Below are 13,134 nucleotides of genomic sequence, written 5' to 3'. Positions count from 1 at the left end.
GGATTTACAGTTACCTGGGTACATCTGATGGCTCAGGGCACTAATATGTGACTTGCCACTGGGGTTTTTAAATAATACCATGTAGTTTGCATTTATATTAATAGTCCTACACATCTTACCTTGAAAAAACCTTTTGTACCAAACATTACACTATTTAGTAATACATAACACTATTCTGTGTATTTAGTAAATACCATCTATATCTGATCAGTTTTTGAAGCATCGTGTAGTGTCATCTAAAGTTTGAAGGTTAGTGTTGCTGATTGGAAACAGCTTGTCATCACAAACATTCTGGTATTCCTTGGATAAAACGTATATTTCCTTTGCACAACAATGCATCATATAAAGGTTGCCAACAAGTATAACACCAAACAATGTTATCAAGAACTTTAGACAATGTCTCATTATAAAAGGTTTTTATGAAAAAAAGATTTTCCACTGTTGCTAGGACCACAACTGATACATGAAAATGGTACCTGCAAACTGAGAACAAGACATCTTAATGTAGATATGTTGTACTTAAGATATTTTCAATAATATTAAAAATTTTCAATAATAATGATAAAACAAATACTAACAAAGAAATAATCACATTAATAGCTATTTCCATTTCAGAAAAAAAACACTGTATGGCAGAGTCCTGAAATTAGACAGTAAAACATGTTTGTCATAAACAATCCTGAATCTTTTTAGTTTTGTTTTTCACACATGCATCAACCAATTCTATCACAGATTTTATTTTAGCATTTGATTAGTTTAAATTATTCCCTTTGACCTTCATAGTCATCTTATCTTTAAGAGTTATATACTTGTGATGAAATACAATGAAACGCATTACCATGAAGTCAAACTGTATGGATGCCACATTGTCTTGACATCATAATAAGAAATAAAAGCATTTAAATCTTTTTTTTTATTGTATTCATAAGATTTCTAGATGTCTCTCATGTGCTTGAAGCAAAGGCAAATTGGAGAAGGACTTTTCAATCCAGGGATTCATGGAAAGCCTTGTATACAAAACAAATTTGTGCTTTTCCCCTTCGTTAAAACTGTAGAAAACTCACCAACATTGATCTAGAAGGGGTGGGAAAGTGCAGAGAAAGATAAGCAGGTTACCCAGTGAACACTTTTTTTAACCACAAGCTGTTTACTGCTTTTATTGCATGTTTAACATTATACTACAAATCAAACTATTACTATTGGACATATGTAAGAAACTTCAAAATGATACAAGTCATCATCAGGATCAAAGTGGATCATCCTTTATCATGTGCAGAAAAGATGATTCGTAAGGTTGAATGTTTTTCTTCAGTTCTTACATTTAGTGCATATGTCTATACATTTGTGGTATATAAAAGTTACTGTCTGCTACACTGAAATTCACTTGAGAGTATCTTCAGACAGTGTAAATATTTTCCACCTTTAACAATCTGTGATCAGAGGTTTTATCAGCAATCACAGCAATGTGACAGATGATGTACAGCGTTACCTTGAGTGAGTTTATTTTGTCTTTCTGTGCAGTCGAAATCTTACAAATAATATTAGATGTGATTTCCTGTATCATACACTCCATCTGTTGCTCATCCTGCAGTCCCCATACCTTCAAATCATCCTTACTCATGTTTAACTGCTACTACACTACACACTGCTGTGCACATCAGTGGGGAACCGTCAGGGCCCTCTACGCCCTCTCAGAGGGCCTAAAATATTCTTAAAACATAAATATATGTAATTTATCAAATTTTTAAAATCTACTTACAGTTTGACAATTGACATCTAAACATTTACAAAAATATAAGCAAATAAATTATTCAACCGTGTCTATTCAATCTGTGTTGGAAGGTGAGGGGTTAAGTGGAAGCCTGTGAGCCTGTGTCTCCCCCTATCAGGACTGTGATGCCCACTGTTCATTTACAGAGGGCCAGAGGGCGAACGAAAGTTGTTGAGCGGGGGGGGCGAACGTAAAATGGACACAGATTCAGTGTTATATCGCCGGTGGATGGCGCCAGAGCTAGCGAACTAGTAACGTATTGAATCATATATGTGGATCTGAGGTAAATAAACTGGATATTTTTTTTCGGCGTGAGATATCGGAAGTGTGGCGTGAGAGCGTGTGAAAACGGTCAAATGCGTGTGTCTCACGCTCAATGCGTGAGAGTTGGCAACCCTGTGTCCTTGTGCTCGTTGTTTACATATTCCGCTCCCGAGGAACACGGAGCTGTGAACCTTATTTTGTTGGTACCTTATTTTGCTTAAGAAGTTATCTAGTACATATATTATTGTTTATTGCATTTCTAAAGCTGTTTGTCTCAGTTTTTTATTTATTTATTGCAGTTAATTAGGAAAGGAAACTATTTTTTGCGGCCCAGGTTTAATGACATGTACAATGTTACACATAAACAGACATGTTCGGATGTAATGTTCAGACAGTAATGTAACGTTCACACAGCTGTTATGCAAAGACTAGTTTTGTTTTGAATTTCTATTATTAAACATATGTAGGAATTAGTTATTTGGGAATGAATTAATGCTTTTATGTTCTTATGTGAGTATACCTGAATGACAGAGGTTTCCAACTGAAACAATGTTTCCTTTAACAATCACAACCTATCCTACAATAAAATATTCTATTTACAAGAGTTTGGTCTGTTTGAAGGTTGTGATTCATATTAAGTGACAAACAACAAGAGGTGACTTGTTTTTTGCCATGTGCTTTTGTTCTCTGTAGGACATATGTAAAGGATTATCTGCTGGAAACTACAGTTCGTAAGTAGTTCGTAACTTGCATCAGTTGACGCAATTCGCAGCGTTTCTTGTAAGCCTTTATCTTCGACCACAGAGAGCAAACAACACTGCAAATAATATGACGCATCATGTATAAACGCGTGTGGAGTCGCGCGCTACGGCCACTCGCGAAAGTTTAATACAGTCTTAATGGTCCAATGAAGGTAATTTAAAAACCAGGACATTTCCTCATTTAAAAAAAAACCCGGGACAGGATGTGAAATACGGACATGTCCCGGGAAATATGGACGTTTGGTCACCCTATCGTACTAGGAATACATTTATCAGCTAAGTTATCATTACTGACGTGCGCGTTAGCCCCAACATGTTTTGCGTTGAGGTGGTAACGAAGGGTGGAAGTGCTCCTGTGATAAGCGAACTCCTTCCTGGATAAAGTGCAAATAACACTATTTTTGTTTGTACTTCCATCTGGAAGTTTCTTATATTTAAATTTCCCATCCACCAGCGTAGCCTCTTCAGTCATCTCCATCATGATCTTATTGTGCGTCCATATAATCTGTATGTCTGGAACTCGTGCACTGAGAAACATTCCACAGTGCAAAAGTGTCTCATGCGTTAAAATGCGTTAATTTTTTTAGTGCGTTAATTTTACTGTAATTAATTAATCGAAACGCGTTAAAGTCCCACCACTAATATATATATATATATATATATATATATATATATATATATATATATATATATATATTAGGGATGGGGAGATTCACCGATTCACATCGGTGATTCGGCACACATGTTTGCGATTCGACCGCACCGGTAGATTCAACGTGCATCGGGTTTAATTTGCGTGCATATTTACGGTGCATCTCCTCTAGCCTTTTTGCATCGGCAAATACCATGGTTAAATCGGGTGTTTTGTTTTGCAGTATCTATTCCTTATTCTAACGTATTTACAGAGGCAACATACTTTTTATTTTTATTGATTTCTTTTTTTTTCGAGGCAACATAAATGCACCATCATGTCCTCAGGTACTGACGCAAACACGCAGACGTACACAACAAAGATGGAGGGAAACGAGAGCATTAGCAACGACAAAGATATTTAATGCACCAAAAAAGACACACAAATCAAACGTGTGGAAATATTTCAGGTTTTTTAAGCGAGGTAGTCAACTTGACAAGACGCACGCAATCTGCAAACAATGCCGTGGGGCTATCAAATAGCACAACGAACCTGGCGAGTCGACACACATGAAAAGACGGCACGGTGTGGACATCTCTGCGGCCGCTACCCCTAAGTCTAGCAGACAGTAGTGTTGCAGATCATAATTTTCACTATGTTAATACAGTACTTTTAAAAACTGTTCATCTTATGTTTTAAACGTTTTGTATAAGTAAAGATGGAGAAAATAACTGAATAATTCACTTGAATAAATTAATGCTCTGTCTGAATATACTGAATTATGCATTTTTTAATATTATGTATTGGTTTTGCTCCATTGAAAACAACCAGGGGTGAGTTTCCCAAAATGTTCTTAGCGCTAAGTACTTCTTAACCTCATACGTTTCATACGAGGTTACGAAGTACTTAGCGCTAAGAACGTTTCGGGAAACCCACCCCAGATGCATACATCCCTTAAATTGTTAGAGAGTAAAGTAGAATTGTGCTATTGAGTTAAGAAAACTGATGGGTTAGGCCAATACCCTCAAACCTCAACTAACTGTATCAAATGATCACTTATCAAACCGAATCCTCATATAATAAGTCATATCGTTATCAAATCATTTTGAATCGCATCATATCGTGAACAGGAGTGATTTGTATCGCATTGTATTGACAAGGGGTTTCAGAGTATCGCAGTTATATTGTTTATCGAATCTACCTTAGTGGTGAAGATATACATCCTTTATATCAGGAGTACTCAACTGGCGGACCGCGAACGCAGTCCTGTCCGGACCCAATCTCATTCCTGATTAACTGGATACGGACCAAAACAAAACCATAGCATTTATTTCAGGGCTATTGAAAAAAACACTCCGTCACGAGTGTTACGTTCGCCACCTCGCTCAACAACTTACGTCCCCCCCCCGGACTCTCACATGTGATGGTACATAGGAACAAAGTGACACTGCAATGAGTATTTAGCTGTCTTAGTGTTATGAAGTAGAAATGTGTTTTAAAATTATAATGAACCACAACTTTCAACAGCATCTGAAAGTTAGAAAAATTTGAATTTAAAAACATAAAAATAGAACAGAAGTAAAACTTAAGACTACAGCTAGAAATAGAACAGAAATAAAACTTAAGACTACAGCTTTAAAACATGGTTGTCATATCTGTGCATGCACTGACATAAACTGACATAAATCAACAGATGATATGACCCTACCTGTATGTGCTCCTGTGGTGCAGAGCCATCATTCCAGGTACACGTCTGGCCCAGGTCTGGCCCAGCTGACACACAGTCAGTACACCTGAATATACAACACACCCACCAATCCTCCTTAAACACATCTGAATGCCTGAACCTGAAGCAAGTCATCAGACATGCACAATATGAGATCACACACATTTACATCCATGTTTCCATGTTTTAGTTACAAAAAAGTCATTTAATGTTTTAACTTGATGGGGCAGGCAGTACCATACAACAAATTTATGACCACTACATTTACAGAGAAAAACTAAAGACTGTCAATGTTTTAATGTACATTATGTTGAACTGTATTAAAATTATAATTCTGTATTTAGTAGTAAGTTCTTCATTGGTTACACATTTGTTATATGAAGAGCATACTGACTTATAATGCCACCTCCTGCCTAACCAACTATGATGAAGGATCAACACATTGCCCTGACTAGCCAGTGTGGATGAAGGAAAAACCCACTGCTCTGGACCCTTTCACCGCCCTGAATTCTCTCTGCTATGACTACCATTACCAACCATCAAGACGTTTAGGACTGAATAGGAATTACATAGAGAACTCATGTATACAAATTAGGGGTGACCTGCAATAGTCGCTGATTCGACTATTCGATTGGAGGACCCTAGTCGACTATGAACGTCATAGTCGAATGTACCATTCTGACTGCATGGGGGTGCCCAAGGATGCTGCAAAGCTCTGGGCACATGTGATCCACAGCCCCCTAGTAATCACCCCCTAGTCTGTGTGCGTGTGTGTGTGTTCTAACTGCACAGATGGGTAAAAAGCGGAGGACAAATTTCAATTGTGGTAAAAAAATCACAATTGACAAAATATGGCACATTTACATTTTTAAATCACACCCTGCAGTTGCACAATCCAAATAAGCGGAGCTGAACACGCTACAGCATTGTCAGCATCTGCAGAGATTATAATGGCTACTAAAAAAACTTCAAAAGTGTGGGAGTATTTTGAAAAATATAAGGATGAATAAAACAAAGTAAAGTGCAAGTTTACAACGACAACAACCAACATGGCATATGATTTACAAAACAGGTAAGGCGAAGAAAAAAAAAAAAAAACGCTGTTTGTCGTTTCGGTCGTGTCGTCTTGTCGCGGTGTGTCTCGGCAAGTAGGCCTATAAACATTTTTTGTTGTTGTTTGCTTTTTAGACCCCATTACTTGAACCTTTACTTATAATTTTTTTGCTGTTGTGTGGCAAATTATTTTTACATTTTCAGGCAGGCATATTTTATTTAAAATATTTTTGACATTTTGCACAGTGCCTGTCTGACAAAGTTCCATATGCGCACTGACGTTGACTTTTTTTTTTACGTTCTCTAACGTTTCATTAAAAAAAAAGTAAATAAATAAATACATAAAAGCTGAATAAAGCCAACCTACCATGTTTATTCATTTATCTGAGTGTTTTAGGTTTTTCCTTTTAAGTGGATAATGTCCTGAATGAGAACGGGAGCGTAGAGTACGACCTGGAGAGTAAGCATGTAGTAAACTACTTAAATAGGGAGGAGCAGTGCCATGTATGGATTTACATACCAATATCAACAACTTATACTGTATTCGATACTGCACAGGAAGCCAGTGTAGGTGTTTCAATATAGGAGTAATATGAGCCCAAGATTTCGAGTGCGTCAAGACTCTTGCAGATGAATTTTGCACAGATTCAGTACTCGAGCTGGGAGACCATACAGAATAGCATTGCAATAATCAATTCTGGATGTTACAAAGTGAGTGAATAACTTTTTCAGCAGCTGTAGTAAAGAGGAAAGGGCGAATCTTCGCAATGCCCCTTAGATGGAAAAAAGCTGTCTTGCATGTTTAATATGAGGTTCAAAAGACATGGCTGAGACAGAAATATTCAGGACAGAGAAGACAGCACCAGCAATTTTTTTCATAATTGCTTGTGTAGATATTAACATAACCTCTGACTTGCTCATGTTCAGGCTAAGGAAATTCTCCTTCATCCATACCTGAACATCAGTCAAGCAGTCACTCAAAATAGATGGCGAGGGACTAAGAGTTGGTTTAGTACATAAATAAATCTGAACATCATCAGCATAACAGTGAAATTGCAATCCATGCCTCCTAATGATATCGCCAAGGGAAAGTAAATACAGTATAAACAGCAAGGGGCCTGCGGGACACCATTCGTCACGGTACATGGCTGGGAGCTAAAGCCTCCCATAGACACAAACGGTTGTCTGTCAGCAAGATAGGACTGAAACCAAGCATGAGCAGTCCCAGTGATGCCAACCAAATTGTTGAGACAGGACAATAGCCAGCCATGATTGACAGTGTTAAACGCAGCCGTTAGATCTAACAGAATAAGCATGTTCATCAGCCCCTGACAGCAAGAGATCATTGACAACTCTTAGCAACGCAGTCTCAGTACTGTGATTCTTCCTAAAGCCTGACTGAAATGCTTCAAACAGGTCATTAGATTCAACATGCTCACATAGTTGGGCAGCTACGGATCTTTCCAATAACTTAGCAAGGAAAGGAAGATTAGAGATTGGTCGGAAGTTTGCCAGATCCTCAGGATTTAAACCATTCTTTTTCAGAACAGGTGTTATGGCAGCTAGCTTCAAGGGGGCTGGCACAAACCCAGAGATAAGCGAAGCATTAATATTCTGAGTGATGAAAGGACAAACCAAATGGGAACAATCTTTAACCCATTAGGTTGGAGCTGGATCTAGTTTGCATGTGGTAGCCCTAGAGGTCATAATGAGCTTTAGAACAAAGTCATCATGCACAGGGGTGAAGGAAGATAAACACTCACCATTATACACAGTGGACACTACATCCGTTGAAGTGTAGTTAGGAGGAAACCGTCGATAGATGTTCTCAATCTTTTGATTAAAAAATGCCATAAACCGAGAACAGAGTACATCAGAAGGGACAAGTGGAGAACGATTAATGGGATGCAATAACTTAACAGTTAAGAACAGGGCTCTGGGGTTATCATTTGTACCTAAAATAAGATTTGAATAATACAGAGTTTTCGCTTTCTGCAACTCATTCTTGTAGGCTAAAACATGATCCTTACAGGCAAGAGCATGCACAGTTAGGCCAGTTTGTTTTACCACGATGCTCCAGCTGTTGTCCAGACGCTTTCATTTTCCGCAACTCAGGTGTAAACCAAGGAGCAGTGTGGGAAAAGGTAACAGAACGAGTTAAAATAGACAAGAATGTGTTGTTATAATGAGCTACCAGATAAACAGGATCAGCAGATTGAGGCATGGAAACTTGACTAAGGAGATCCAAGACAGCTGAGTCATTGATATTTTTTAACATAAGCTGGCGTGGCCCATGCAGCCCTCACTTATAACAAGGTAAATTAAAATTAAATAAAATGCATTTATGATCAGAAACAAACAAATCCAGAGGACAAAAATTACTAAGAGAAACACCAGTAGAGCAAACAAGATAGGTATGACCCTTATTGTGCATGGGAAAATCCACATTCTGAATAAAACCAAAACACTGAAGCATATTCAGAAATTCAATGGCAATTGAACAGCTATCCGAGTCAACATGTATGTTAAAGTCACCCAGCAATATGCAAACAGAGTATAGAGGACAGAAAAAGTAAGAAGCTCAGAGAGCTCAGAAAACAGATGAGTACTTCGGTGGACGATAAATAAGAACAATCAACAAGGGTTTAGCTGCACTTATCGATGCAGCAAGACATTCAAACGAAGTAAAATTAGGAACAATAACCAGGTTGACTCTCAAATTCATATTATGTACTAAAGCAAGTCCTCCACCACAACTGGCCAGTCGTGGTTTGTCCAGATAATTATAATTTACAGGGAGAGACTGGTTCAGCGAGAAATAATCATAGGGTTGTTGCCACGTCTCTGTTAAAAACAACATGTCGATATTGTGATCCCGAATGGCGTCCGCAATGAGCAATTCCTTATTATTCAAAGAGCGAACATTCAGTAGAGCACATTGAGTATCAGCGCAAATGTTAATTGCAGGTGCATTCTTCAATGGAACTTTTATTAGATTCCAGTCCCGAATCCGATCCAGTGAACCAGCCGATACCAGCAGACTCCCCGGCCACTGCACCATCCAGAATGAAGGGATATTATTAGCATGGTGCTGATAGGTATAAGTCCGACCTACGCTTCGGTGTAAGTATCTAGGTCGACGTAATATTCCAAGATGCCGAAACGTTGTAGCGAACGTTTTGTAGGGCATACAATTGATTGATGTTATCGTCATATCACAAACCAGACAAGTAAACAGCCATACAGACCAGTACTTGGAGTGGTTGGAGAATACAAAGTGATAGACCAAACTCCAGTTCAGTAGCAGGAACCCAGGCGAGTTTTAACATAATAAATAAAACACTAAAACAAACAGAGTACTTAAAAGAACTGAAGCCATCAATAAATAAATATAAAAACAATTTCACAGTTGGAGAAGCGGCAGCAATACACGCCAGCGTATCTCTCACAAAAGATTTTAATTTTTTATCATTAAAAAGAATTTGTCAATGATATTTCACATATTTTTAAAATAATAATATGATTTAAATGTCATTTGCCATTAATAACATTGTTTAATGACTAATGCCATTAAACCTCGCTCCCACCTGTCAAGTCTGTTTTGTTCATGTAGCCATATGTTATCTGTCATCTTGTTTTGGTTTCCCATGTGTTCTCTGGGCAGTCATGGCCGGGCGGTTAGGGAACTGGGGCCTCATGTACGAACGGTGCATACGCACAAAAACATTGCGTACGCTATGTTTCACGCAAACGGTCAGATGTACGAAATGTGATTTGAACGTGAGAAAGTGCGTACACCCACGACACCTTCACCTCTGGTGTACGCATGTTCCTAATGTGTTTGTCAATTAGCGACACTTAGAGGTGATGCATTGAAATTACAACTATTAAGATATCCTTCACGCATGCACACATTGTAGTCCTTATTGGGTAAAATAAAGTAAATGAATGAGAAAATTAAACAGTAAATTAATCAGACAATTTCACTGCCTTACTGAAATAATCATTCAACGTGTTTCCACTTAGCCTAGATTATAAAAACATGCATTAAATGTTTCGCTGGAGTTCTTGGGAGATGGCAGCGTTGGCATTACTGGAAGATATTGATAATGGCCGAATTCGCCGAGAGCGCGTTTTCCGTGACCATTATGATTCTTTAGCCCATGATGATGACTGGCTTATAAGCCGTTTCAGATTTCCAAGAACTGTCCTCTTGTGTTGAGTTGGGTCCAGTTTTGGAGAGAGAAACGCGAGGAGTTGCGCATTGCCAGCGACAACGCTTGGCGACTGGCTCGTTTCAAAGAGAACTGGCAGACTGGTCGGGATATCCCAGTCATCTCTGAGCCGGGCCATGCCAGCTGTTTTGGATGGCATCATCTGCATGTCAGCTAGGTATATAAAGTTGACCCATATGAAGCGGTTGACCAGGCAAAGTCAGTCAGTATGTATGTCCAGACACAGTGTACTGCGCAGTTAACCAGTCCGTGCTGCGCGGATCTGCACACTGTTCAGTTTGAGATGCCTCACTCATAACGAGCAGCCTTTCATTCCATATTTTCAGACTTTCGTTCCATATTCTCAGGTTTCATTCCATTCATTCAGGTTTTCATTCCATATATTCAGACTTTCATTCCATATATTCAGACTTTTATTCCATATATTCAGACTTTTATTCCATATATTCAGACTTTCGTTCCATATTCTCAGGTTTCATTCCATATATTCAGGTTTTCATTCCATATTCTCAGGTTTCATTCCATATATTCAGGTTTTCATTCCATATTCTCAGGTTTCATTCCATATATTCAGGTTTTCATTCCATATATTCAGACATTCATTCCATATATTCAGACTTTCATTCCATATATTCAGACTTTCATTCCATATATTCAGACTTTCGTTCCATATTCTCAGGTTTCATTCCATATATTCAGACTTTCATTCAATATTCTCAGGTTTCATTCCATATATTCAGACTTCATTCCATATTCTCAGGTTTCATTCCATATATTCAGACTTAGCAGTCATTCTATATATATAGTTTTTTTCCTGAACGGCTTGCCACAATATATATATATATATATATATATATATACACACATATATATAGATGTAAATCTCCCGAACCCCCGCACCACAAAAAAAAAAAAACGATTCACGTAGGTCACCCTTTTCAACTTCAAAATGGCAAATTTCGCCGAAAGGTGACAGATTTTCATGCCTGGGACTAGGTGATGAAATGCGTGAAATTATGTTATCAGCCAATTGCTGACCTATCTGATGTATTAGGCTGCTCATCTGGTCAACTAACCCAGAGGTGTCATGTGTGGCGTTTGGCGTAGAGGCACTGATAGGGACTGACGTAGGTGAGGACCTATCCAGGTGAGAAGTGGGGGGGGGGGGGCATCTTCAACACATGCTATGGGGGCTACATCAAGATCAGGTACATTAAGAGCTGAGTCAGTACTACCAACAGAGAAGGGTATAGGCGTAAACATTCCCCTGCCCCTCCCCCCAGATACCATAGGCGTACTCAGGCCGGTTCGATTTTTTTTATTACTAGATCTTATCTTAGTGGCCACAGGATGACAGTACTACACACAAAATGACCAAAAGCAACAAAATAATAACAAATAGCTGACAGGCTACTGGGCACTGCAGTCCAGCACTAGGGTCTGGTCACTGGCTCCTGACTGGTAGAACTCCGGGACGGTTTCCGGTCCTCGATTGAAGTCACGCGTCACGGCACCAATGTGACCTATGGTCCACGTCCCCGTCCCAGTCACGAAAGACACCAGGTTGCGGATGACAGGCTTCTCTTTAATGTTGTTTTGCAGCAGTAAATGGTCTGTAAACGAACATGGAGCATGACCACACCCAATTGTAAGGGGCTCAGGATTCATGTCTGTATATAGTTTGGGTGGAAATATGGGGTGACGCACCGGGCATCGCCAGCAGGTGGAGTTCAGGACTTTGGGGAGAAAACCCGCGAGCCGCTTTTTCCTCACTCAATAAAATGTGCACGAGGGAAGCGGTTGTGTGAACCAACTTCATCCAAACTTTTCCACATTTAGGTGAGGAAAAATACTACCAAAGGCGGATTGAGTCGTACTTGTAACTTGCTTTGCATGTTTACATAAATGCCTGTCAAAATGTACATAAATGTTGTTCTGAATGTACTGGTTTCTATGTACAAATATGTTGGCTAGTTGCGTCTTAGCTATATAGCTAGCTATGCTGTTCTGTGTATCAATATGTCAGCTAGTCATGTTGCAGTTAGATAGCTAGCGATGTTAGGTAGACTTGCGTACTGGAGAAGCGAAATATGCTCTATAATAACTGGAAAATAATTCTTGTTTAAGCCGGTAGAAATGGAGATTTGCATGTTTACATAAATGCCTGTCAAAATGTACATAAATGTTGTTCTGAATGTACTGGTTTCTATGTACAAATATGTTGGCTAGTTGCGTCTTAGCTATATAGCTAGCTATGCTGTTCTGTGTATCAATATGTTAGCTAGTCATGTTGCAGTTAGATAGCTTGCGATGTTAGGTAGACTTGCGTACTGGAGAAGCGAACTATGCTCTATAATAACTGGAGAATAATTCTTGTTTAAGCCGGTAGAAATGGAGATGCTTGTATTTGTTGTAGATTGTAACACTCAATAAAATGTGCGTGAGGGAAGCGGTTGTGTGAACCAACTTCATCCAAACTTTTCCACATTTAGAGCAATTATACAATAACGTCTCATAGCGCGCATTTATAACCTTTCTCGCAGCAGTGTATGGTCTATTCTGCCGCGAATATCAATGCATAATACTCAATATATATTCGCTTAATAGCGTGCTGCAGTGAGCTCTCAAATTGCATCATCCAAGCAATTACATTAATAACAACATCACAGTAGACACAATCATCCCGTCTTATA

The 13,134-nt window shown here is 38.8% G+C and overlaps 1 protein-coding gene across 3 annotated transcripts in view; it reads right to left on the bottom strand.

Annotated features, from left to right (window-relative positions):
• Window positions 1-401: 401 nt before the first annotated feature.
• The window catches only part of LOC143514948 (plexin-C1-like), a 29,121-nt gene continuing 16,388 nt past the window's right edge, over window positions 402-13,134 (bottom strand). For all 3 annotated transcript variants that reach the window (XM_077006773.1, XM_077006770.1, XM_077006772.1), the window contains 2 exons: window positions 5,136-5,220; window positions 402-1,074 (listed from right to left, as the gene is read on the bottom strand). In XM_077006773.1, the coding sequence (XP_076862888.1) occupies window positions 997-1,074; window positions 5,136-5,220 (163 nt within the window). In that variant the 3' untranslated portion in view covers window positions 402-996. The remainder of the gene's footprint in view (window positions 1,075-5,135; window positions 5,221-13,134) is intronic.

Source organism: Brachyhypopomus gauderio, chromosome 5, assembly GCF_052324685.1.
Source record: "Brachyhypopomus gauderio isolate BG-103 chromosome 5, BGAUD_0.2, whole genome shotgun sequence".
Taxonomy (NCBI): domain Eukaryota; kingdom Metazoa; phylum Chordata; class Actinopteri; order Gymnotiformes; family Hypopomidae; genus Brachyhypopomus; species Brachyhypopomus gauderio.
Note: the sequence above shows the minus strand (reverse complement) of the source record. Positions and strands in the feature narration are given on the sequence as shown.